Source organism: Ostrinia furnacalis, unplaced genomic scaffold (assembly GCF_004193835.3).
Source record: "Ostrinia furnacalis isolate ACB-3 unplaced genomic scaffold, ASM419383v2 OfSCF4162, whole genome shotgun sequence".
Classification (NCBI taxonomy): Eukaryota; Metazoa; Arthropoda; class Insecta; order Lepidoptera; family Crambidae; genus Ostrinia; species Ostrinia furnacalis.
Genome location: NW_021134401.1, coordinates 674,825 through 702,600, shown reverse-complemented (window position 1 = coordinate 702,600; position 27,776 = coordinate 674,825). Strand labels below are relative to the sequence as shown.

The window sequence follows — 27,776 nt, the reverse complement described above, 5'->3', positions numbered from 1 at the left end:
ACAGCTTTTGCACACGGCAGTACAGGGCCCGTTAGGTGAGCAGCGATCGCGTCCCAATTTCATGGACCCGACAATCAAATTGACAAGTTGTGTCACGACGTACAGCGGCCACACTGAACCACCGATATTCTGTACTTTAACTTTAGGTGAATTAGATTACTAGTGAAAACAAGATAAACAATATTGTGTACTGTGAAATATCATACAGAGGTCGATCATGCGCCCCACTGGGTTCCAAGCGATTCACCTCGCTACGCCATCGAGCCACCGATGTTCATTACAGTTGCGCAGTGGACCATCCTTGGTTATGCGCATAAGCCTCAATTACGACCCATTCACGCGTCTAGATGTCTGCGATCGGTGGTCCAACTCGAAAATGCTATTTCGATGTAACAGATCTTATTATCTTTCTTACACATATGACAGCTTTTCAGGGTGCGAGAGAGATAGTAACAAAATCGTATATCGGTTTGCGAAGTAGGACCTAGATTTGGATTTCGGCACCATCAAAATTCTGGGTATTAATTTAGTTCAATGCCAGAGTTGTAACCTCAATCAATATCGAGCAGATGAAACAATGTTCAGACAAATATCGTCCATAGCTAGGCAAAAGCCACAGATTTTTAACAACGACCGGTCCTGCACTGCTTGCGTTCAGGTGCTTCCCTTTAAAGTTTCCTTATTGTCAGCAAATAATCGCCAATATGAATTGATAAAGCAATTTCATTTAAATACCGTTATAAAAAAAATACATGCTCATGTGCATGGTTCAATTAGCGTCTAATAGATGGCGCTGATCGCCTTTTAGATCTCAGTGGATTTTGTTTTACTGATTAGTAAAATGCGGTGTCTTAGCTAGCAACTCGTTCTTTAGGTGTAGTATGGCTGATTAAAAAAGCATTTTAAGGGATTCTGCTTTCCATTCACCACTTATACTTTTTTTTTAAAGAATACATATACTAATAGTCCCGTTAGCCCCTCGTGTTAAGCTAATAGGTAAGCTTGTGTTACGAGTGGGCTCACCACAATAGTCAAGCGGCGGTGGGATTCGAACCCGCGTTCCTCGGATCTCGAGTCGGCCAGTCCGACCACTTCACCGTTGGGCTATCATGGCTATGATTCTATCACCATTCGTCATTTTTTGTCTCCCAATCACTCACGTAACTCTGTTCCAAACTTCGTGTTTCTATACGTCTGATATAATCGCACGAGGCGCCTCCCCAGTTATGCGCATAACGTCAATTAGGACGCATTCACACGGATTGTCTGCGGCTGTCTGATGCAAATTCCACTTCGGACCACACAGCCGTGTGTTAAGGTGAGTATAGACTAGGCTTTAGTCACTAAAGCATTTCTGTATACAGTCAAAAACCACCAAGTTAAAAACATAACCTTATTCCAATATTAACAAAGACGTGTTGCGAATTTTTTAGCTACTTTAAGTGTCACGAACTTTGACGATGACTGTACCTAATATAACGTTCTTATGAATGGTACAATACAGGTAATGTGTAAAGTGACACTGACCCTAGTACATTTCAAGCGGCTTGTTGTTCTGTTACAAGAAAATGCTCTAGTTTATAGTCACCTTTAATGGAGTATGCAAGAATCTGGCATAGGCGTAGCAACAAATTAGTTAAGAGCATGCGAGGATGCGGGTCCCCAATCAAGAACGATTGTTGTTCAATTTATAACAACACGCATTTCAGTTACCTATCTGGAAATAATCCCCAATCGACATGTGGAAAAACTAACAACTGCCTTAATATTTTTGTGAAAATTATTTTTAAGTTTGATGATTACACACATTCAATTCAATTATTTAATAATCCTGCTAGAACTGCACCTTTAAAAATGAAGCTTAGAAACTTCATACCTATCCTATAAGAAGAAATCGAAATAAAATATGATAGCAAAGTGCCTAGTGGATAAATAAATAAAATACTCATGTTGCTACTGTGATATAATTAAAAAATTAAACATACGCTTGGAAGTAAGATGACAATTGTCAATGAAAAAAAAACATACAGCAGAATTCAGAACCTCCTCTTTTTTTTAAGTTAATAAAATTATAAGTAATTTTCATTTGGGATTAAAGTTATGAAATTATCTTTTGTTAGATTTATTTTATTTAGTGTGAAATATTTTTACTATACATTTTAATAAGAACAATCATCATTAGCATTTTCATAACAATACAAACATAATCGTTTTCCCGAACAAATTCAGTACAGTCATCGAAATCAATTTCACCTCATTCCGCGCGAACTCGAAAAAAGAACGCGCGAAACGCAACCGCAAATCGAATCTCGATTCAGGCGCTCTTTCACCGAAAGCCAAGATTGTGGTTTTAAAAAGAAATTTAATCTTGCTAATAGACACGCAAACAGCGACTCTTGGGCTACCTGTTGCCCCGACCAGAGACAATTGGCGAGCCGGCCAATCAGAGAGCAGCGTCCGCCCACGGCGCGCGCCGATTGGCCGGCCAATCCAGAGGGGGGGCACTACGGGGGGACATCGCCGAACTCACCGTTACACATGACACTGGCGAGAAAAGCGCCGCATTGAGCTTTCGGGAGCTTTTCTGGAGCGCGCGGGAATACACGTCGGGCTTACGACATTGTTTCAATTTGAATTTTATTTGTTGACTTATTCCATGGTTATTGTACAAGTTCTAAAATTGAAATAATCCGCAAACAAAATAGTCTTTAAAAAAAAAACAAAAAAAAATTTATGTAAAAAGACTAAAAATAAAATGACAGGCTGGAAAGTGGCGAAAAAAAATAAAAACTGAAGAATAAAAATTGACGTTCGAATTTGAAATCTTCGTTCAAAATTCAAAATGTCTCTGGGCAAGCAGCAAGGGGAGCACATCAAGCGGCCCATGAACGCCTTCATGGTGTGGTCACGGGGTCAGCGCCGCAAGATGGCCCAGGACAACCCCAAGATGCACAATTCAGAGATTTCGAAGCGACTAGGCGCTGAGTGGAAGCTGCTCACTGAGATGGAAAAGCGGCCGTTCATTGACGAGGCAAAGAGGTTGAGGTGAGTTTTTTTATTAATTCTAAATAAATTTAAAAATACCAAAATACTTCTACAATTTACGACTAAAATACCACCACATAAACAGAGGTTATAATAGTATTTATTTCTAAATTCACGACTCTATAATTTCCTTGCCCTACATATCTAACCCATTGAATAATCCAAACGATTGTCTGCTTAGCAATTCATCAATACCGTGGGTATTAAACATGAATGAACATCAGTGCAATGAATGACTAGGTCACACTGTTAGACATAACAGTGTGACCTAGTCATTCATTGCACTGATGTTCATTCATGTTCATTCATTAAGTTGGGATATTTGCTGAAAATAAATTACTTTTAAACCCCAGAGTGCGTAGGGAAATTTTGCTATGTGGCTCTGGGTAGAGACAAAATGATTGTACACCAATATCAGTTTAAACAAAACTGACAAGCTTTAGAGCCTTTTTAGAAAACTTTGACCCTTTTAAAAAAAGTAACGGTATGGTAAGCAACGACAATCACTTACCATCAGGTGATCCGTCTGCTCGTTTGCCTCCTGTAATATAAAAAAAAGTTACTTATTAGACCTGTACAAGTAATAATTTTATGATTTTTCATCTCACATCCGCCTGAACCACTCGATTTTTTTAATTTCAAACAAAACTTAGATTTTCAAAGAAAAATCAGGCATATTCCTCTCTACTTTCTCGTTACTGCCATGGACCCTAGATAAACATTGCTTCGATAGCAAAAATAATAATATGTGCTTTGATTGATTTTGATGCAGGTGATATTTAGGTAAATGTCAATAATTTATTTATAACTTCAAATTCAAAATTATTTATTGTGAAACATAGGTGTAGAGTTTTGTAGAGAGACCAAAAAAATATTATGGTTCGAATTATCATGCTAAATAAGTAGACTTAAATAGTAGTAGAATACTTATATTGTTGGTTTTTGGGCCTTTATTTGCGCCAACTCGACCAGGTTTGATCTATTGTGGCAGCCCTTGTCTTTAAAGTTCACTGCTTAGTCCCGTTGAGTCTATAAATTTCCAGATTCTTTGGAGCGTGATATCTGCTATCTCATCCGGGTGCATGATGTGTCGCCCGAGATGGATACTTCTTTTGCTCATAAGCGGGAAGCATGAGCAAAGAACATGCATGGCCGTTTCTTCTTCTGTATGGTAGAATTCTTGGTAGTAGAATACTTATGGAAAGTCTAGAATGACACCTATAGACATAAAAAAGTAGTCTGAAGGGTCTTACTTAAGACACACAAAAGGTAGGCTCACTTTTAAATTTCATAATACATTTCGAAAATGTCAAGGTATTTTAATAAAATTATTGAAACTTTACTACGAGGGCGGCACTGAAAATTTCGGGAATCAAGGAAGTGAAACAACATTACTATTTAAAAATGTATTTATTGCTTTTTAAAGTATTCTCCGCGAAATTTGACACATTTTTTCCATACACGAAACCAATCATTGAAGCAACCATTGCATTCGGAAGTTTGGGTCTCCAAAATGACCGTTTTGTAGGCGTCCACAGCTTCTTCAGGTGATGAAAATCTCTGACCACGCAATTTATTCTTTATTTTAGGGAAAGTATAGAAATCATTAGGGCTTAGGTCGGGGCTGTACGGCGGATGGACTAATAATTCTATGTTTTCTTGCTCTAAAAACTCTTTTGTTCAGTGCGCGGTGTGAGAACTCGCATTGTCGTGATGGAGGATGATGCGGCGGTTGCAGTTCTCTTTACGGAGTTCAGAAACGACCTGTGGCAAACAAATGTTTGGATGGGGCTTCATTACCAAATGCAGAAATCATCCGGTCAACACACTGTTTTTGTGTTAAACCACTTCAAAAGTCATAATAAATCATCGCTCTTGAATTTTCTTGAGTCAATTCCATTTTCTCAACGACTAAACAAGTTTGACAAGACCTTGTGATACGACCGAGAATCTTTTTTTAAATAAATAAATGGTATACGATTTTAAAAACCCTGGAGTTTGCAATTAAATAGATTTTAATATGACAGGAACAGTGGAAATATTCCATTCCCGATACTTTTAGTGCAGCCCTCGTAACTGTTACGGTCGATATTTTATTTAAAATATTTTAGTCCATAAAGATGTAGGTTGTAAGATATAATAATTTGCATGAAACCTGAATTCTGGTAGCAGGCAAGAAATCTCCACTTTTTCTTTACTAAACTCTACCTTAATCTCTTAAAACTAAACCGGAAACACAAACCTAAAAACCCCTCATTATAAACGTGTCTACACAAACTTATCAAATCAATTAAAAGCTTCAGAATGCAGTGAAACAATATTGTTTTAAGTTAAAACAATATTGTTTTTAACTAACCCTTCCATTTTTTGCCCCACCTCCCACAGAGAACAACCCTCGAACAAAGCTTATCAACTGCGGTATTTGAGTAGAACAACGTCCCGTTTAATTCGTTGTTTTAGATCAAACACACCTGTAATTTATCAGTGTGAGAAGTAAAAACTGATAAGTGTGAAATTTTGAATTTACAAAACAGTTTATTTTAGGAACAGTGAGCAGTCATAGGTATCACATGTCAATTATATTAGTTTAGAAATTAATTAAAAATAAACAAACGTCTTTTCACATTTTTTGCAAGTGGAAACACTTTTTATTTAACAACGTTATATTTTAATGTTTTGATTGTATCGTAAAAAAAAACGATAGGTTTTGTTCAAACGTCAAAGTGAATCCAAATTAATGAACTACATTTTCAGCATCCACAATGAGGTTTTTCTGTATTTTTTGTAAGTATTTCACAATTTTTCTATTACTGATTTAATTGATGAATTCAATTTCATTATTTCCAAAAATTACTTTGAAACAATTATGAAATTAATTCGTAAATCATTATGCTGTAAAATATTATTTAAGTTGCGACATAGGCTGTTATACGCAGCGGCCACTCACAGTGGGAGACAAGAAGCAAACACAAAGAGATGGATGTTTATCTTGTTTTTTTTTTAAATTTGTTATCATAACGCAATAGAATAAAATATTTGACAGATTTTTTAAAATTCGGGTCCTCAAAAATTACAAAAACGTATAAACGTCATTTTTAACATTTTTATTAATGTTCAAACCCTAAGCGGTCGCTTGAGACCGCGGTAAAAATGATTTTTATTGTGTCTCAATTCGCGGCTACTTGAAGGGCCTAAAACTTCTTATGATAAATTAAATAAATAAATATTTTTGGACATTTTACACTACGATTCTAGTCCCAAACTAAGCAAAGCTTGTACTATAGGTACTGGCCAATGGATAGTAACTTACTTTAATACTTTTTTTTAAATACGTACATATTATAGATAGCAAACACTAAAACCAAAATTAGTTTAATTTTGAGTGACTATGTAAAATCATTTTAATTTTCAAATAACATGTTGATATCGTCAATAACGGAAACAACTATTCCATTTTACAAACAGAAAACCCACAAGAGGCAAATAATTTAAAAGTAAACATGGGGGTGATAGCAAGTCGTATTTACATTAAAGATAAAAATACGTCTGATGTTAAATGTAGGATGGTATTCTTTAAGTTGGTCGGTACCATCGTTTTGAATTAAATAAGTCATAGTAAGTTTTTTCTTATTGAATGAAATTGTTACATTGTTTTCAGTGTTTTATATCCCTAATGATTACGAATTAATTACTACTCGTATTATGTAACTTTTTTTCTTTTCTTTTCTTTTTTCTTTTTTTTCTTTTGTTTTCTTGAGTGGGGTATAATAAAGGGTGTTCTATTTATCTTCTATTAATTTCTTCGCATAAGCTTAAGCGGCTTTGTTCTATGGTAGATGTCACCAGCTTTTTCACTTTAGCTCGTTAATAATTAAGGGCTTTTGAGAGATTTATGACGTAGAGACTTGGGTGGGCTAAATTAATAATCTTGTTTATGTGAGCACACCGTCGGAAACAACGCCTACTGTAGAACTATTTACAAGGTAGAAAAATATGTTGTTTAAGATCGCAAATATGCTGATAATGGAATCTTTTACTCCTCTATTTTTGTTTGTTCAACACAGTTATCAGTAATTCAAAGTGTTAATCGTACTAACTATTCTAATTCTGTCGTATATAAAAACCAGTTTCAGAAACGTATACCGTCTATTCTTCCTCAAGTGACATTAATAATAAAAAAGCGAACATCGAAAGTTAATAGACAATAAAAAAACATATCGTAAAAAAGTATAAATATTTATAAAAAAAAGTGTCCATTCGTGGACATCCTCCCCTTTTTTAAAAGGAAAACGACTTTTCGCATCTACCACCCAGTCGGAGCACCTTCCGCCAACAGCTCCTGCCCATCAAATCAGTCTTGACTCTTCGCACAAGTCGATCCCAGGTGCCGACCATAAATGGAGCCGAAGGGAGTATGAAGCGCCAGACGTAAAGGTAAAGGACTCGTAGTTGCCGATTAGCTCCAAGAAATGACGTGCCATCATCGGAGAGGATGGTGCTCGGTGTGCGATGAACCTCTGGAAACACATAATAGCCGCATCCGCAGGGAGGCTTGCGACGATCTCAAGGTGGATGGCTCACTGCACGTGAACAGTGCCTCCAAAGTTTCTCTTTCCTGCGACTTCAGTTGGTCCAAAATAATCGATGCTGGTGAAGAGGCGCTGATGGTGAGCCAATCTTTCCTCCGGAAGATCTCCCATTGGAGGACAGAGCGTTGATCTCCGAAGCAGCTTACAAATCTGGCATCAATGTACGACACACCGCACCGCGTTTCGATTCGTATGCCGAGAATCCAAAACTTTTGCCGCAGTTCATTAATGACACTCTCCGTGTTGCAATGAGCGAATTTCTCGTGGTAATGAAGAATAAGAAGGCGTACCAGTGGCTCTTTGCCATCCAAAATTACCGGTAGCTGCGCCAAAGATGCTGTTGAAACATTGTTAGACAAATAAAATAAGATAAAATAAAATGCTCAATATATAACTATTGCTTGGTGAAGCTGGCTGGCTGTCATTCCAAAAAATCTGAAAGAAGATTGTTAAAGATATCGAATTCGCTCTTCAAAAATGACAATATCTGTTATCAAAGATTAAATAGAGACTACAGAATCCAATAGCTACCGTAGGTCATAAAATTCTCATATCTGACAGCAAGGTAACATAATACTCGCCATGGTGGCAGTGCGCCGAACAAATAGATGAGATCGCGCGCACGCGCCGGCGCTATTAACTCAACCCTACCGAATGATTACTGACGATCAGTGGCGCGAGATTTAGAGTGCATGTGCATTGTGCACTGTCTCGATATCCAGATGGAGATGTTGTTAATTATTATTTAAAATCGGTCTTCTTTTATTTCCCCGGGAAAATACTAAACATCCGATTTGTACTCCGTCTTTAAGATTATTATTACTACATTGGTCTTCTGTGAAATACGATAATAATAGATCTGGGTTAGAATGACTGAAATTAATGGCTCCACTCAATGGCATATTATTTTTAAAGAATCAGACAAAGCTCTATATTGTATAAACTCTTTGGAAAAACAGGATGATTCAAGCCTACAATTTCCTTACCAAACAAGAAACAGATTAGAACACAAAGTTACTTTTCAGTTTATGTGTCATCTGGAATCTAAACCAGGACTCTAAGCACTAGACCACAATATCGATCAAATAGTATGACATATCATCATCATCATTTCATCACAAAGTATAAAATCATATTAGTGAAACTGTACGCAATCTTAGAATAGAATACGTCATGATGATATCAAAAGCTAGTGGTATTTTTTGATCGAATCGAAAATCGAATCCGTTGAAACTCCATACAAAAAGAGGCTTTTCGACATAAAAAGTGTTGCATTTTGTCTAGGGGGCAGCATAATGCACAGATTCTTATTTCGTCTGCCAATTTGTGAGCGAACAAATCATTGATCTATCTCTCTATCTGCCCAGATTGATACAGTGCACCGAATAGAGACGTCACAGCCGCGTGCCGCTAATAAACTCAACCCTACCAAATTAATTCTTACTGCGGATGTTTGTAGAGACAATAACACCCCCAAAACAATAATAATTGTTTAATAATAAATATATTATTGTAAACATTTCTTAGTCATGTACTTTTAAATACAAATAATGACTAGGTACTTACCTAGATTTTCCACTAGACAAATTAATAAAAATTACTATATACTAAGATGGGTGATTAGCAATCTAAAAATTATACGTAAATATTTTGTAAGTTAAAATTGGTCATTTAAATACTTTACAATTAAAAAGTTGTTAGGTCAGCGTTACTACCTAGCATCTCTGCGTTGCTAAAGTGACTCAGTTTCTACTTTCCTTTTACAAAAATGTAAAAGTAACTGCACATCTCAAAAAAAATCATTAACCCTCCATCTGGCACAGTCGTGTAAAAATATCTCCTTTAAAGTTTCATATCATCATCTGATCCACTACATAACTCATTAAAATAAGTCCCTCTTTGTTTCACCTTCCTAATAAGGATGCAGATGCACCCTGGTGCCTCATCTCTATACCAATCCCGTCTTTTACACCGAGCTAGACTGGAGGCATAAGCTCATTTTTATAGCCCTGCCGGTGGCCGATAGCGCGCCCCGCCCTAACAATGGTAGATGTTATTGCCACGAATGTAGATAATTGTCTTCCCTCAATGGGGTGGCGCGGATTAAATTGATTTGTTGGGTTACGACGCTGTTCCGCGCCGAGACCTCCGATTTGTTGCAGTTTGAATAGTTGACGCTTGCGAGATTTGGGTTTATAATTAGTTTGCGTACCTGTGTTTGCTTTTAGCCTAGGCGCAGACCACCAACTTTTAGTTGGCCTACAGTTGGGTAGGGCTGTTGATCAGTATGAATATGTATGGAAGTGCGCACACTACACCGAGTTGGTATAGGCCGACTTTTCATACAAATTGTAAGTCGACCCAACTATTGACTAGTCTATCAATATCTAAACTAAAAAATCTATAGTCTGCGGGGTATCTTACAGATGATTTTGCAACGCACCAAAGATATTTTCAGGATAACGTGACGCGCGCTGAAATTACTAGCGCATCGTGTAAACGTGGTTTTATCTCACAGTATTTATTCAATAAAAGCTATACGACACGGAACAATTAATAACATTAGGTATCCACTGTTTCCAAAAATATTTCCACTAAAAAACCTAATCATAAATATAGATATTTTTAAGTAAATATTTTTCATTCTCGTTACACAATAAGTCTTTGTATTTGCCCTTTATTTTTCCACATATCTGCCCCGATACGAGAAGTGAACCGCAAACAGTGCGGTGACGAGCCTTGCACACACACGAAACAATGATTTTATTGTGACTCGTCAAGTCAGTTCCACAAAAGAACGTAAATGCAGTTGGATTGATAAGGATTTCATTCAAGTCAATACGTTTATCAAGTTCGTGTCCTGTGTGATGGATGATAATACAGTGATATGTTATGCAAGTACTGTTATTCAGTCTTTTGAATTCTGATTTGATTCACACCTTAAAGACTATTTAAAAAAAAAGATACAATAGGGTTTATGCCTTATCGATTCCTAGATGCAATACATTAGTGAAAAATAACTTTCCCAGTTCTTAAGATTACCTAGTCTTTTCCGAGAATTATTTCGTATGAACTTGGGAACGTTGAGCTATCCGGTGCCGTTAGGTGTGTGGCTTGGCCCAAAATGACCTCTATTCGATTAAACCTAATTTGTATCCGCTGCAATTTTATGCAAAGCAAGAGTAGACATGATTAACTTAAAATAAAAATATGCTGAACAGGCGCCCGCTCAGCAAAAAATCGCGACATGACACAAACGTCATCGTCATCAAGCTAGTTTTCAGCGAGAACCAACGCGTGAGGCGGATTGCGCGCCCCTCTGGTCGAGACGGTTTGATCAGACAGGTTTATAAGCAATTCTGTTCATGTTTTTAATATTTTAGACATTTTTCTTTCCCACTTGTATTTATCATGCTTAGAGTAGCCTAAAATGACCTTCGATTTAAATAGTCCCGGAGAGTCTCCTGTTTACTCCTGCCTTATCGGTCAGACAATGCTCAGCCACACCAAAGTTTGTCCGCATTTATCTTGCTTTATCGGTATTTGATCGCTCTACATCGTACACACGTGTACAAAGACGATACAGGAATGACAACGGTTATTGGGACTCTACAATTGATTGATTCGATTATATTTTTAGTATGTTCAAGAAAAGTTTGCTTTTATTCAATTGCATTTCTATTTAAATTTAACAGAACAATAAGCAAAATAGTTCAGTAATCTATATCTATATCTATATATGCCTTGGCCAAAAGTATTGAGCACCCATGATATTTATTAATTTTGAAGGAATTATACATGTGTCTGAATCAAAACAGTTTTTAACAGTTTTATATTGTTTATTAACAACAAAAAAATAATACTTTGTTGGACCACCCTTTGCCTTAATTACTGCAGAAGTTATTTTTGGTAAAGATTGTACTAATTTATTACAATCGTCACATGTTAAAGCGTTCCACTCTTCCCGCAAGCGACGTTTTAGGTCTTCTTTTGTTTTTATTCAATGGCGCCGGACCTTGTCCTTCAATAGACCCCACAAATGCTCGAAGGGGTTCAGGTCTGGTGACTGGGCAGACCATTCAAGCAGCTCGATGTTATTGTCACTAAACCAAGCCATCGTTAGTGACAAGGTGCGTTATCCTGCTGGAATTTGACGCTATCCATGTTGGTGTCACCAAAAAGTGTTGTAAACGAGGGCAGAAGTGCGGATTCAAGAACGTTTATGTACTTTGTAGAGTCCATGCGTCCTTTACACACAAACATTTTCCCAACTCCTGCGGCGCTCATGCACCCCCAGACCATCACACTGCCGCCGCCATGTTTGACGGTAGGTACCTTACACTCCGGGGTAAATTCTTCGTCTACTCGACGACGGACAAATGTCACACCAGGTGTGCCAACAATCGTAAAGTAACGAAATTTTGTTAAGTGTTTTTCGGTCCAATATTTATTTTTACAAATATAGTTTTATAATATTATTGTCGCGTATTGTTAATACATGATATTGGCTAACTTACCTCAAAGTTTGATTCATCTGACCACACAATATTTTTCTAATCTTCCTCGGTAAAAGTTTGGTATTTTAAAGCCTACTCGTAACGAGCTGTTTTGGTCTTTACAGAAAGCCATGGCTTCTTTCTGGCTGTATAGCCCTTAAGCCCAGCTTCTTGGAGTCTTCTGCGAGTTGTTCTTGCAGAAATCGGCGTATTAATTTCAGCTGATAACTCAGCAGCGAGGTCGGAAGAAGATTTTTTATGATTTTTCAAAGACTAACAATACTACAGTGTCATAGCTAAACATCTCGAAACGTGTTTTATTGCACGTTGTGCCGTGAGTTTATGTTTCAAAACCTGTCAAAGAAAGGTTTTTATCAAATATCTTTGAGAATCTTTTATAGTTATCACGTATAAGCAGTATTTAGGGGGTGCTCAATACTTTTGGCCAAGGCTAAAAGAAAGTTGTGTTAGTTACTTCGCTTATAACTCAAGAACGGCTGAACCGATTTAGCTGAAAATTGTCAGGGAGGTAGTTTAGAGCCAGGAGAAGGACATAGGATACTTTTTATCCCGTTCGAAATTAAAAAAAAAGTCTGCTTATTTATTGCCATTAAGGCGGAACAAAGTTCGCCGGGTCAGCTAGTCTATTATATAAAAGAAAGTCGTGTTAGTTACTCCAGTTATAACTCAAGAACGGCTGAACTGATTTAGCTGAAAATTGTCAGGGAGGTAGTTTAGAGCCAGGAGAAGGACATAGGATACTTTTATCCCGTTCGAAATTAAAAAAAGTCTGCTTATTTATTGCTATTAAGGCGGAACAAAGTTCGCCGGGTCAGCTAGTGGTAAATATAACAGTAATTATTAGTTCAACGCGTGTTTAAAGTACCGTCCAAACAAACAATTTTCAATAAATTGCCTTGAGTTTAGTTGTAAGTAGATTGATATAGTACTACATTCCTCTTATTTACAAAAATATTACCAGTGTTGTAAATGAAATGTTATGTCACTTTGTTAGAAAATATTGATAAAATAACTTATGCCCCATCAAATTCAAATATTAAGTTTTGTTTACTTCTTAATGCCCCATGAAATGAAAACAACCAGCTTATGCATAGTATCTAGAGTTTTAGTTCTTATGCAACAAAACTCTACATTATGCCATAAGCAAAGCCCAACCAATAATAATAACCATAGAATAGATATTAATATTGACACACCAATTTCAATATCTGCCGCATAATGCGATCCTTCATATCGCTGTCGTATCGACTTGATATTTACCGAATTCGATTAAGTCTAAAGAAAATAAACGAAAAAGTGACCGATAAAAAGCAGTGGAAGATTCGTTTTTTCTGTGCCACCATGGGCTGATAATATTTTCTTTGCTTGTCGCGGTATTTGGCGGGCAAACATAGTAATGAAGGAATTGATAGTGGTCGGTCGATGAACTCATTTTTTCGATTGTATTTTTAGTATCGATGCGTTTATCGCTCGGTATCGAGAAACGTTCAATGGAATCAGAAACGACTTTTATGTAAGTTGTGTTAGGTAATATGATAACCGATTGAGCAATAGTTGTTATTCAAGTTTACTAGATAGTTTGTTACTATGTATGATAGTTGGATTAACGATGTAATCATACATATAAAATACGAGGTATTGTTAAAAAAGTAAACCCTAAATAGTTGGAAGATTTATCTGTTAAATAACTTTACTTTTGACAAAATATTCATGAGAATCAATTACAATTGCTATAAAATTTTGTGATTGGGATATGTCAAACCTATTTTAATTTGTTCGATAGTCATAGGGTTTGTAAGTAAATTTTAGGAGGCGTTTTGTACTTTTTTCGTCTTAGAATATCTTCAGGCGACCTATAGTTAGAGTCCATTTGACCTATCGTCCTGATTCGGAACAATACGCCTAATCACGCCTAACACACGCAGTCCAAACACGCGAAACCTCAGCACTACGACTATCGGCCGGCGAATAATTACCATCGACTCGCTGACAATCGCTCGATTCCGACACAAAGCGGCATAATCGGACACAGTGACGAATGCTCGTCTAGCACTAGTAGGCATAACTGTAAAATCATCCACTCAAATTTCAGCTCTAAGCTAAAACAAATAGAGATTGGTTTGGGTTGCAGATGCATGGCGGATAGTGATGTGGTGGAGTGGGATCCAGGATTGTGACAGGGACAATGCAATAATCCGCGTATTGTTGAATGGACATTGTTGTTTTAAGGGCGGCCGGCGCTCGCGACAATTGTGCGCTTTATTGCATAAATAATAATGTTATTTCGCCCAGCGGCGTTTCATTGTGGCATTTTGTCGCTAAACTTATAGTATTGTGGTACGAATGCAGGAATGAAATGCGTTTAAAACTTCACTGTATCGTTGTTTTACCGGTTTTTTTAAATTGAGAGCTACGCTCAAATACTGGACTGAAATCCGAACATTATTTATCAACTGAACTTTATTTTGTAAATAAGAAAATATTTCAAAATAGCTCAATCCTGAAAAAACCTTGATCAGTAAAATACGGATCACATGGAATGCACATAAGGTGAACGTCTAATTCCAAAGAAAGATTATAAAGATGCAGGACAAGAGGAATAAAAAAACGGTTTCAAAACCATGTCTATGGTTAGTAATGAAAATTGCTTACAGGAAAACAATTACCCTTGTACTAAGTCTCTATGAAGGAGAGCCCTAGTACAAGTCCAACTGACTACACAAATTAACAATATCTTCCTATTTCAGAGCACTACACATGAAAGAACACCCCGACTACAAATACCGACCAAGGCGGAAACCCAAGGCCTTGATCAAGAAAGAACCAAAGTTCGGCTTCGGCATCAGCGGCCTCATGGCCCCCGTGCCCCGCTTAGTGACCCCCTCGGTGCCCCACCCAGTGCCCCCCTTGTCGATGCCCCACCACTTGCTGCCGGACAAGCCTGAGCTGGGCCGAGCGCTGTTCCCGCCACTACCGTACCCGTTCTACCCATTTGCGAAGATACCAGCTGACGATGGCAAGCTAGCGGCGGAGTTGGCGCATTTACAGGTTGGTTATCTATATTTTTTTCTGCCACCTATTAGTATCAGCACAATGTCGCTAGCATCCTAAAAGTTAACTTAAACATAAAGGTCGCGAGAAGAACCTGGATGTGGGCAGCACAGGACCGTTCATTGTGGAAAACCTTGGAGGAGGCCTTTGTCCAGCAGTGGACGTCATTTGGCTGAAACGAACGAACGAAACATAAACGACCACAAAACCCAGCCACATTCCTTGTGCAACTAGTGACACGATATCTCAAAGCCCAACCTGTCACAAGATGACTCTGTTTGATTTCATCTAATTGAATATGGCACGATGCTCTCAAGAGTTTGAGGTCATAAAATATTAATTCATTGTGACCATCTACACTCAAAACGACCCATTCCCAACAAATTACTATTATCCTAGTTCAGTCTGAACCCTACTCATCCAGATGTTCTCCTACCAGGCCCTGTACGGCGGCGCGCTCTACAGCAGCGCTCTCTACAACAGCGCCTTATCGCCCTGCGGATGTCCTCCCAGAAGGACACCGTCGCCTCCTCCCGCTGACGTCAAGCGACCCGTGGCCTACGTCCTCATGAAGGACGAGGAACCACCCCAGCACGTCATATGAAGGCCGGTCGCCCTCCCAGCCAGGGTCTGGCCCGGGCATTGGGAGAGGCCTTCCACTTCTGTGCAGGAACGAGAGACCAGCTCGCCTGATAGCGTTTGAAGAGACTGTTGTGACTTTAGTTCAAGGATTGTCAATTGTTATGGTGTGGACGTGGTTCAGTGTTGGCACATTCGTTGAGTGACGCGATGCAGTGTTTTAGAAATGATGAACTGGAAGATGATTTGGAGTTTGTAAAGCAATTTACCCTAATTCACGTTTATGGAAATAAAATTAATAGCAATCACCTGGATTTTAAACAAATTCAAACATGTTGATAGTGAAATGGTATTTTAACCAATACAATTTTACTGAAATAGTAATTCATGTACTGTACTCGTATACTGGCACTATGGTAAAATTTAAAAAAATTGATGTGACAGGTCAAGAGAACATGGTGTCCATTTTTTCCCACATTGTTCTCCTTCCTTTTACCACATAAAAAATACTTCTAAAAGTATCAATCATTAAAACTCGGTAGGAACTTTTGAAAATAGAGAATAGAAAGAACTCTTGGGGTCATTTCAGTTTCCAACCCACTAGTAATTATTGTAATAATGAAATCCATAAAATCTTCGCTCCGGGTGATTGCCTTCAACAGTAGAGTGCAATAGAAATCGACTATTTTGTGCAATGTACAGACGTAGAGACGTCTTTTGAATAGATAACATATCATAGAGTTTAGTAGCACTAGGTTTAGCTAGGGAATGAACGTCAATTTTGTAAAAAAGACTTCTAGGTCGGTTTGTTTATCACTACACCACATAAATGTATTGAACAGTGACACAAATAATGGATATATCTATATGTAAAACACGTTTTATGTAGGGTGGCATATTAATAAAATGTTACAAATAAAATCAACCCGGGTGTGTATTTTTTTTATGCGACTATTAGTCTATTCATTCATTATCTAGGATCGGCAAAATGAAACAATGTGTTGCTCTTGTAAAGTAGTGATATTTTCAACAATATTCTATCATCTATTCACACAGAAATTGTTTACGAATCACAATAACAGAGAAACGACATTTAAAGTTCATCAATCTTAATTGAAACAAATATTTTTGAAATCTTATAAAATTACGTTTGTAATTTTCACCTTTCTAAAAAAATATCGCTACTAAAAGCCCACCCTATATTACAATCTTAATCTTATGCACGCCATACAGATTAAACATATCGATTATTGTAAATATTACACTTAAGATATTTAGACAAATATTGCCTAAAATTTTCAAAGAATTATGTGGTTATTATTACACTCTTTCACTGCAAGTTTTCTTTATGAAGTTGCAAGTTGAAATTTTTTGGGTGATATGAATAATAATGTACTAAGTTATTGTTGTTATTAATTGGATTTAAGACTAAGTTTCATAATATTGTTTTTTTTTACAGAGAGCATAGTAATGACGAAAATTTACTGTTATATTAAGGTCTGTCTGCAATTTATTAAGCAAACCCAAGCAAAACTACGATAAATTTTATTTTCTGCTGATTTATAATCGAATGAAGTTATTAATTTTAAATCTAGTTTTTTTGTTTGTTGCTCTACATACTTTTAATTACATTTATTGTACTTTTTACCACCTTTACCAACCAAAAACAGTCTCTATAAAGATCATGAATACTTGTGAATAAATTGTTTACTCATTGTAATATGTTTAAGGTTTATAATTTTTGTAATTAATGTTGGTTTCTCAAATATATTGTTACATTGTATATTTTATTTGTTATTGTTATTTTGTAAAACATTTGTACGTTACTATTTTTAAGTTTTAATTTTGTCATTTGAGTTTCGGTTAACATTATGAAACATGAAAATAAAGGAATATACACTACATACGGAATTTCATTTTAACAATCAAATTAGTACCTACTTTTATAAATTAACTAGCGGCCGCCCGTGACTTCGTACGCGTGGAACCCGTTTTACCCCCTTAGGGGTGGAGTTTCGTAAAATCCTTTCTTAGCGGATGCCTACGTCATAACATCTACCTGCATGCCAAATTTCAGCCCGATCCATCCAGTGGTTTGGGCTGTGCGTTGATAGATCACTATGTCAGTCAGTCAGTCACCTTTGAGTTATTTATATTTAGATAAAGGAACTTTAATAATAATATTTATTTATTTCTTACTGACTAAAAAAGGCAAAAGTCTGAATGAAACTTAAAATCCAAGTGATCATTGAATACCAAATCACCGATTGTTCATTCTACCCTAAAAAAATATGAATATATTACAAGATCATGCAGTCGACTTGCCACCGATCAAGTAAATGAAATGCATCAGTCAGTAATCGAATCTGCGCCCGCGCGCCGAAGCGTGGCGAGCCATCGAAAACAATGCGCCCTCCGAAAGATTGCTGCTAATCGGGGCGGACAGGCTCCCGGCGTCTCTACACTGGGATGACCAACGATTATGTATGATGTGGGACATGTTCTAATTAATGACACTGATTATCATGTTCTAATACTTCTAATTAGAGAGCAGTCGCCGTGCAAGAGAAAGGTCGTGGTTTGGATTCGTAAACAATTCGATTCTTCAAGTTACTTTAAAAAAAATGTGTCAGTAATACTGACAATCAATCAACAAACGCAAGCAGCTAGCTGAAAAAGAACGGAATATCCTGTATCCAGCAGTATTCTGCTAAAATGATGATGAAAAAGCTCTATGGTTACAAAACTGTGAAAGAATCTGTTTTTTTATGTAGAAGTATGTAGTTACAAAACTTATGAGTATGTGTTTTACTCGTCTTTAAGAACAAAGTAATGAAGGCAACAGTGTGTTGCTTGATAAAAAAACTTCCTATCCTTTTAAGCAATCAATCATACTGTAAAATAATACAAACCATACACTACGAATCACTACACGTGTCTGACGTTGTCTACAATGACGCTTTAGGTAATCACTGCCCCAATCTGCATTTCAAAGTCCCAAAACAAACATCCACCATGGTAACACCACCGACACCTCTCGAGAAGTCACTCGTGTGAATGTTCTTTAAAAACATGGGGTGCGCAGTTTAATACAGGGTGTTCAATTATCGACGATAAACACTGAAGAGCTGTGCGTGCGGCACACATGTTGTGGGACTGGAGATGTTGGTGAAACGCACATGTGCGATTTAGTTTGTTGCTTTTCTTGACTGATGAAACTTGTACGCAGTACCTCTTAACTTTAAATAAACACCTTTGATCACTCTATTTTTATCAGTTGAAAAGTAAAAGACTATTGACCAGGGACATGAAATAATAACGAGGAAATATCATGAAAATTATGATGGGATAGTATTATGCACTAGCAGGCTTTAAACAATCTCATTTAAATAAAGTTTTTCCCGCTAACAGTAGGTCATATTATGAGTCTTTATACTCCGGAATACTTAGGTAATGGATAATAATATTAAATATTCAATTTTACATAAAATAATGGTGATAAGAAGTCTAGGAAGGCAATGTAAAGAGAGAGTAACGCAGGAATAAAAAGTTATAGCAAAAACATAAATATTCCCAATAATAATGTACCATTAACGCAGTTTAAACTCCACTTTAACTCAACACATAGGCCCTATATAAATTATCGCTCAGTTTATAGAATAAAAGGGGCATCTCACACTTATCGTCGAAATGAAAATTTTATTGAGGGCCAATAAAAAGACAATAATCGGGGTTTATGCAGGGCGGCTGTGGGCGGGCGGGGATGCGCCCTAACTGCACGGCGATTAAATAATAGGTGCTTATTTAAGGTGCTTTCGGGACTTGAAAAACAATATTTTATTTTGCTCACAAGCTGCACCTGTATACGGGAAGTACCTGGACCGGTCGTTATGGAAATCTTTGGGGGAGGCCTTTGTCCAGCAGTGGACGTCATTTGGCTGAAACAAATGAACTCACAAGCTATCCTCGTAACTTCCTACCTAGGCGAGGTTATCATTTATTAAGACAAATAAATCTCATTTATATGCATCTGTGTCCAGTAAAGGGACCTAGTGACATCTCAGGATCTACAAAAAATAGGTAGGTAGCGCAGATTTTAAGTTATTTATATGCCATTGTGCTGGGGAAGTATTTACAAAGAAATCGCTTTTTTTAATGTTTGCCAAAAAATGGTCTTCTTAACAGCCGCCCTTTGGTCCATTTACTTGACGATAAATCCAGAGCCATTACGGTTTGATACCTAATATCGGATAACGGTTATCAGGAGGTACATTTTAATACAGCATAGCATCGTTATTTTAAAGTCCTAATATTTGTGCTGTAATTTGAGTTTATTTGTCATTTTATTTAGGCTTTTAAATAGCTTTTTAAAGGCTCGATATGGCTGATTTAAAGATCAATGACAGTTGCACCTGAGTTCCTGGACATTTTAGGAAACGTCTGGGTTTGTTGTGATAGGAATTTCCACTAGAAATAATCTGATACCAACGTAAAAGAAGTCTAAAACAACTTGAGAGCATAACTTTGGGTAGTTGACACCAATGAACCAATAATAAGATCTTTACTTTAGTATTAAAATTCAGTACTTTTCAGTTTTACGAAGTTTTTTATTACATCTAGGAGCAAATTGATATGTTACTAGCATACTTCATTTTATGGTTAAAACGTTAACAGTAAATATTTTCCCTATTTGTCCCAATTCCAAAGTATTGGTTAACCGCTAATATCGGCAAATGTAATTAGCCAGCCAAACACAACAATGGCATACCACAACTGAATGATAAACTACAGAATTCGTTATAATTTGCTAAATCAGATTGATTGTGGCGGTTCCAGAGTAAACAATGCAACTGGATTTTACCACATGTAAATAAAGATAGAGAAAGCGATTCAAGGGTCGTTAATTCGATCCTCGTCGAATGCAGAACTATTGTGATGAAACCACTTTTAAAATTACAACTACTTATACATATTAGCCTGTTTATATTTCTGCCTGGCGTTTAGGATGATTTCCCAATCAACCTTTGAGTTGAGCACCATAGCAGTAAGTTTGCCTTTGGTCTATGCTTCTGTGTACTAAAATTTGCAATAAATAAATGATGATTTTTTTCTCATCTCACCCGCAATTTCTCGGTTAACAGTATAAAAATCATAGCCGACCTATTCGTTATAACTAAACCGTTTTAAAAAGCGGTTAGACGGCGAGATTGGAAAATAAAAAGCGAAAAGAGCAAAAAACCGGTTCTCGTTTACACAGGCCGCTAATTGCAATCCGCTGCGCGGTGACAGACGGACGGCAGATTGAAAATTATACCATAATCGGGTTACACCTGTTTGCTACCGCGGGCGTTTGTACTTATTGTCAGGGTTATTTTAATCTAGAGCGTAATATTTAGGTTTCTTCTGTTACATTCTGCTTTAATAGTACCTTACCGGCCGGTTGTCGGTCGGTCTCAAGTTTGGTCATATAAGAAAGGAATCATCATCATCAAGAAAAACAAAATTCAATGCGACGGTAGAGTGAGAGCGTAATCCTGAAAAACTTTTAGCAATATTCTTTACCTTTACCATTCCTAAGAACCATTATCTGTTTTAATAAAACAATCTGTTGCAAAATGCTTCGAGTAAGGACATTAAGTTAAGAGACGAGTCATAGACAGCGGAATGGGTCAAGCCAAAAAAACTAAAACTTTCAGGACTAATTCCACCTCTCTTTCCTACCACTGTAGAGCCAGCATGTACAGTTTAGCCTAAAATTAGTTTTTCTAGAGATAGCTCTTGCAACCCGCAACGAATTTAATCAGAAGTAAATAAGGGGAGCTCGTAAATCATAGGCATCTACAAAGAAAAACTCTCAGTTCATGTGACCTATTAATTTGAATTCAATTACCACAATCCTCCAACACCTATCGCCTCTAATAATAGAATTCACGGCGAGTGCGGCAAGAGCCGAAATTACCCCCGTGTTCGGTAAGCCCAAAGTATCGTTAACAAAGAAAAACTCTCGTTTCATATGAACTACTCGTATCACTTCGAGTCCAATTACCACAACCCTCTGTCACCTATTGACTTTAAATAAGCAGCATTCACGGCGAGTGCGGCAAAACAGCTGAAATTACCCCCGTGTTTTGTAAGCCCAAAGTATCGTTAACAAAGAAAAACTCTCGGTTCATATGAACTACTCGTATCACTTCGAGTTTAATCACCACAACCCTCTACCACCTATCGACTATAATAGCAGCATTCACGTGTTCGGTAAGCCCAAAGTATCGTCAACAAAGAAAAACTCTCTGTTCATATGAACTACTCGTATCAATTCGAGTTCAATCACCACAACCCTCCAACACCTATCGCCTCTAATAGCTGCATTCACGGCAAGTGCGGCAAGAGCTAAAATTACCCCAGTGTTCGGTAAGCCGGCCCATTGTGCGCCGTATGTCTTGTCCGCCCGCCCGCGATTTACATGGAATCGTTTAACCGACTATTGGACGGATTGGCCATCATTGATAGTCAATCGCTCTACCTTGATATTGATGGAATGACCAGCTTATAAATCTGTTACTATTTTTTTAACTCTTTTAAGACTCAAGAGTGTGTAATGTTGTTTGTCTACTATACTCGAAGTATGCGAGCTTCTCAAAATTACTTTTACTCATATTTAAATGAAACGAAGAGAGAATCGAAAAGAGTCTACAAGCTGATTATTAGGCTGACCCTCACCTAATTGATACGTTTAGTGTAGTGTATTGTCACCGTGCAGTTCAGGCACCAAATAGGAAAAACTTACAAAATGACTTGTCAGTCAAAAACAATGAAAAAGCATTATAAAAAATTGAAAAATCACCATCGATTAAACTACATAAAATATCTTCCACTAACCTACCGACTATACCTATTTATAGAAATGCCACCCCTTATAAGCTTTACGTGGCATACATAAACTTCTAATAAAAGGGCTACCACTCTCATAGTACTGGCAAAACTAACATTCTTTTTGAAGTCCTAAATAAATTACCGGGCGGCAAAGAAATCACGAAGTGACCGAGCCGGGGCCCGAACGGCAACCCTTCCATTCCGATTCTGCGTCCATCGCGCTCGGGGCACAAACAAATACCCGACAAGTGACTACAGAAATCGGTATGATTGAAAGTGGGGTCTTATTACATGTGAATAAACGCGATAGCCAGTTCAATTCTCATAATAAACTTCTTGCAGAGTTAGTATTTGAAATCCACTTCATCCAGTGTTCAGTTCTCTCGTCAATACATGCCACTGACATTAATATCCTGGATTTTCTTTACTTTATAATAATTTTGTCCTACAACATCATCATTTTCATCATTTTTCATTTAAATAATTATAAAATCTTCTAAGAACTGTATCATTATCATCATCACCATTTCAGCAACAGGACGTCCAATGCTAAACATAGGCCTCCCAGGAAATCACTTCCAGATTGGCCAAGTTGGAAGTGACTTGCAAGTAGGTAGCGGCTTCCTGCAAGCTTTCTAGGATCATCTGTCCAATAAGTAACTTATCAATTTGATGTTACATTCAACATCAACAAAACCTCATGGGTTTTCTTACTCATCAAAACAGATCATTGGGAAAGACTTCTCTAAAATCTCCATGCCAATGGCAATCCAAGCCTCAATCGCCATCACCCCGATCCCAATCTCCATCAGCAGCCTCTCCGGGCGGCAAACTGGTAATCGCGCGGGGCGGCATTCGCGTCACGCCGCCGGCACAAAGGCGGCAAATTTGCACGTCGCGCGGCATCTCGCATGCGACGCATTCACTGCTGTGTACGAAAAATTGACATTATGCCGCCCCGCGCAGCCGTTGTCACACTGACAATGGATATTCATAACAAAACACGAGGACTTGCATTGATTATCATGGTAGTTTTAAAGTTGATCATTTTAGTATCGTGAACGGCTTTGATGTAAAGTTAGTAATGGTCTCCAGGTAATATCATATCATTAATGATAAATCGTTTAGGTTAATAAGTTTTTGGTTTTTGTGGCCGCTAAGCGCATCACAGCTACTTGGAGCCACTGGAGAGAGTTTATGTGCTAACAAACAGCAGGTATAACACATCTCTGCCACCTCTATAGAGGTCGGTTGGCAGAGATAGGCGCTCTTAACACACTACACCCCAAAGATCGAATCTGCGAAGATCGGCTACGTAAGCCATCTTCGGGCACACCAGCGCCGCCAAGACAGCTAGGAGTCGGAGTGGTGGCCATGGCCGAAATCGGTCGGATGGATCATCATCATCACCATCATTTTGGTTTTTGATTTCCACATCCAAAGCCCATGTTTTCTAATCTTAAACGTCAGATCAGACCGACACCGCTTAGGTCAGACTTATAAGATCGAACGAGCGTCTAATTTCATTTGTTTAGCTCATGTGATTTCATTTGTTTAGTTAGTAATCAATATGCAGTATAATGTCCGAATCTTAATAAGTACTGTGTCCTACTATAGCGTGAGATAATTCAAATTCATACTGCAAATATTACCTTTACACATTCTACATATTATAACTTGTAACAAGAAAAAAGAACATTAATGTAGAGTTTCGGAAAGCATCTTGAAACCATTCCGCTAACTCAGATTCCTGAAGTATGAATTTACAGTTGATGTTAAAATAAGTTCTTTTCAAAGATTTTGTACACAGATTAAGTTACCACCTACATTATTACATAAATCCAAACATCCAATGTGAACTACCAGAGTTTTCCTTGGAACGGTCGCATTCAAGGCGATATTATGTCAGTTTTTCCATACAGCGTGTGAATCGTGACGCGCGTTGAATTTCATTAAAGTCTTAAACGACTGATCAATTAAGTATATACTTTGTGAACTTTATGTTACTGTAAACGAAGAATTCATAAGGCGATGATAAATAGGTACAAAGTGCATACCATTTACCTACTTCAATACATCACATTGTATATTATGTATAGTATTCGGTAGTATTGAACAACTTTCCCAGGCAGCACGACATAATTCCAACTCCATCTCCACAAAAAATGTTTGTCCGAATGATACCAATAAGCAATAACCCTTAAGGTTACTGAACCAATTTATTTGCTGGAACCGAACGAGGATAATAAACAAGAAAAAACCGGAGACTACCATCGATAGTTTTATTTGCACTCGCGTCCACAATAATCTTTGCTTTGGAACGACGCATTCTACGCGATATCATAGTGTCTCACAAAGGACCTTATTTCCGCTCCGACTGACTCGAACCACGTCTTATTTTCTTATATTTATACCCGCCACACCCGATTCTCAACCTTATTACAATAAAATACAGTACAGGAACAGTAGGAGAGCACAAAGCGATGTTTGTCTAGGTGTGTATCATAGTGAAAATAAAAACTGAACAAATATCGCGATAAGATTTTGTAAGGGCGCGAGGTCGAGTCAATGACGGTAATGAACAAACGGGCGCAGATGGGTGTCTCGGTTCACATTGAGAAGTACGTAGCTATTGCAACAGGAGATATCAATATACCTTCTACTTGAAACTTTTTGTAAATGGTAAGTAAATTATTGTAGAAATCATATTAAGTTAAAGGGCTTTTCATAATTATTAAAATCTGCATAGTATAGAAACTAAATTATGACTTAATTAGTAAACGTACTTATTAACACATTTCACAAAAACGAACATTATGAATACAGGTAGGTAGCTATTCGTATTGTGAAACATTATGTCTTAACTTAATCACGATTAAAAATATACTTCCTTATTTGAAATAACCTCAATCACATTTAATTCTAACCCTTCGCCTTTATGTGACTGAAACAAATGACCGGCATTCTTGAAACTTTTTCTAAAACTAAACAAGGTCTTAGTTTTATGCCTAACCAGCCCTCTGTACTCAAAACTCTATGCAGAACGGAAGAGTGCCGGCAAAAACCGACGCCGGCCGATAACGGCAGACAATGCCACCTAGTGTCGCTGACAATGCTTCGTTTGTGACGATTCTTCGCATAATGGCGGGGCGCAAAACGCCCCTGATTCGATAAAGGCTCTTTTATTGCAGATTGTGGGCGTGTAATTGAGTTACTGCCTACGCCGTATTTTGACTTCTGTTTTGTTGTTTACTCTTAGGATGTGGTGGGACGTTAATTGGTTCTTTGTGTCAACCGTAACCTAAAGGATAATTTGAATTCGAATATAGGTACGAATGTGACGTTTTTTGAAATTAATTAATCTGATTACCCTACCTACTACAAACAAGATTATTATGTCATTCAAAGTAATTATGGAGACAAACTAAAACATCCAAATTAGCTTCATTTTTATAAAAAAAATAACGTTAATTCTTTAGAGATTTAAATGTTGTCTACACTCAACTGAGCTCTTACTAAAAAACCACTTATCTAACACCTTGGCCAATAAAACAAAATGTAAAAGCCTGTATTATAAAGTAAGAAATATCTTACAAAATTCTCTACTGCGTGCCCGAATAAAATATGCGAAATAGCAATACAAGTTTACAAACACCGTGTCTAATCCGAACTATATTTTCTTGAGCCGTCCCGTCGCCATTCGTACCGCATTATGGAGCCCCTTTCGAAGCCGCAGCGGCGTGAGCTGCTCACTTTGAGGACTACTGGCGCGTGTGGAGTCGCCACTGGTAGCCTGGAAGAGACTTAAACTAGTCTAGAGTGTGTCCAACAAAAGAAGAACCTAATGATACATCATATGGTGGGTAAGCTTTTTTGAAAAAGACCTAGCCTTCACGAAGAAATCTAAAGATCGCCTTGAGGACTGTGTAAAGAGCACACTGGTGCTCTGGAAGAGACTAAAACTAGTGTAGAGTGTGTCCACTGCCAAGTATCGAACGATACATGTAAACGAACGCTTTCACTATGAAATTGACCACCACACAAGTATCACCACAAAATAAAATGGTAGAGCCAACTTTATAACCAACTAGCTTTCTGCCCGCGGCTTCGCCCGCGTGGAATTTTGTCTGTCACAGAAAAACTTTATCGCGCGCGTCCCTGTTTCAAAAACCGGGATAAAAACTATCCTATGTTCTTTCCCGGGACTCAAACTACCTCTATGCCAAATTTCATCAAAATCGGTTGCGAGGTTTAAGCGGGAAAGCGTAACAGACAGACAGACAGACAGACAGACAGACAGACAGACAGACAGACAGAGTTACTTTCGCATTTATAATATTAGTTGGGATAAGTATGCACAATAAAGTCGAAAATAGCCTTTTAATGTAAGTTCTGAAACACCGGTGGCTTTCAATTCCTTGTAAAATAAGGTTTTTAGTTGGTGGTTTGAAATCGATAAATAGTCAATTCTGCTCGTGAGAAATACCTAGGTCAATTTTATTTATACAAAATCATTGAAGAACTCGAATTTACACTTGAATGTGAATTGAATTTATTTTGAGTGTCGTAGGATCCTGAGTGACAGTTCGAAAGTGTTTTCTTTCAATCTTGAAATTAACGAGGCTTGGAGAATTTTCTTTTTTACTATTTCAGTTTCAAAAATCTCTTATGTCCATTCCAATAGGATTTTATTCCGCGAGATCCAGCCATGTATACCGTCCAAATCAAAGGGACACTGCGAGACTTTTGTCCGCTCATCCGATTAGAGCGTTCGTTCTTTGTGGTTTTTGCATCTACCCGCGATTAGCTCTCTCGCGCGGAACTCCACGCATCTGCCGACAATGTTGCCAGCGGTTTATCTTGGCTTTTTACCCGCTTTGTGTGGACTATTTGGGGATTTGCCATTGTGATTGAATTAATATTCGGATCGCATTTGTGTTTTGTCATTGGATGGGAGATATGGCAACTGGATAATTTCAATGTGACTACTGTCGTATTCTTTATTAATTACTGACTTTTTAGGATTTGTCTAACCCTCTTTAATTGTCACCAATTTTTGACAAGAAGGGGAAAAATGTAGAGATTACATGAATTGTCTTTCATTAGACCTTGAGCTTATGAA

General features: G+C 37.5%; 1 protein-coding gene across 2 annotated transcripts; it reads left to right on the top strand.

Annotated features, from left to right (window-relative positions):
* The first annotated feature begins 2,538 nt into the window (after nt 1–2,538).
* LOC114359001 (transcription factor SOX-14) lies at nt 2,539–17,450 on the top strand. 2 transcript variants are annotated; one of them, XM_028313219.1, is made up of 3 exons: nt 2,539–3,045; nt 14,899–15,199; nt 15,627–17,450. In XM_028313219.1, exons 1-3 carry the CDS (start codon nt 2,843–2,845, stop codon nt 15,804–15,806), a joined length of 684 nt encoding a protein of 227 aa, XP_028169020.1. In that variant the 5' UTR covers nt 2,539–2,842; the 3' UTR covers nt 15,807–17,450. The 2 variants fall into 2 exon arrangements, with proteins under 2 accessions (XP_028169020.1, XP_028169021.1); XM_028313220.1 differs by having other exon boundaries at nt 2,540–3,045; nt 15,642–17,450.
* The last annotated feature ends 10,326 nt before the right edge of the window (nt 17,451–27,776 follow it).

Coding starts and splice junctions, on each gene's coding strand:
- LOC114359001 (XM_028313219.1), top strand. CDS start 2,843: ATGTCTCTGGGCAAGCAGCAAGGGGAGCACATCAAGCGGCCCATGAAC. Junction 3,046..14,898: donor GACGAGGCAAAGAGGTTGAG/GTGAGTTTTTTT, acceptor TTCCTATTTCAG/AGCACTACACATGAAAGAAC. Junction 15,200..15,626: donor CGGAGTTGGCGCATTTACAG/GTTGGTTATCTA, acceptor CTACTCATCCAG/ATGTTCTCCTACCAGGCCCT.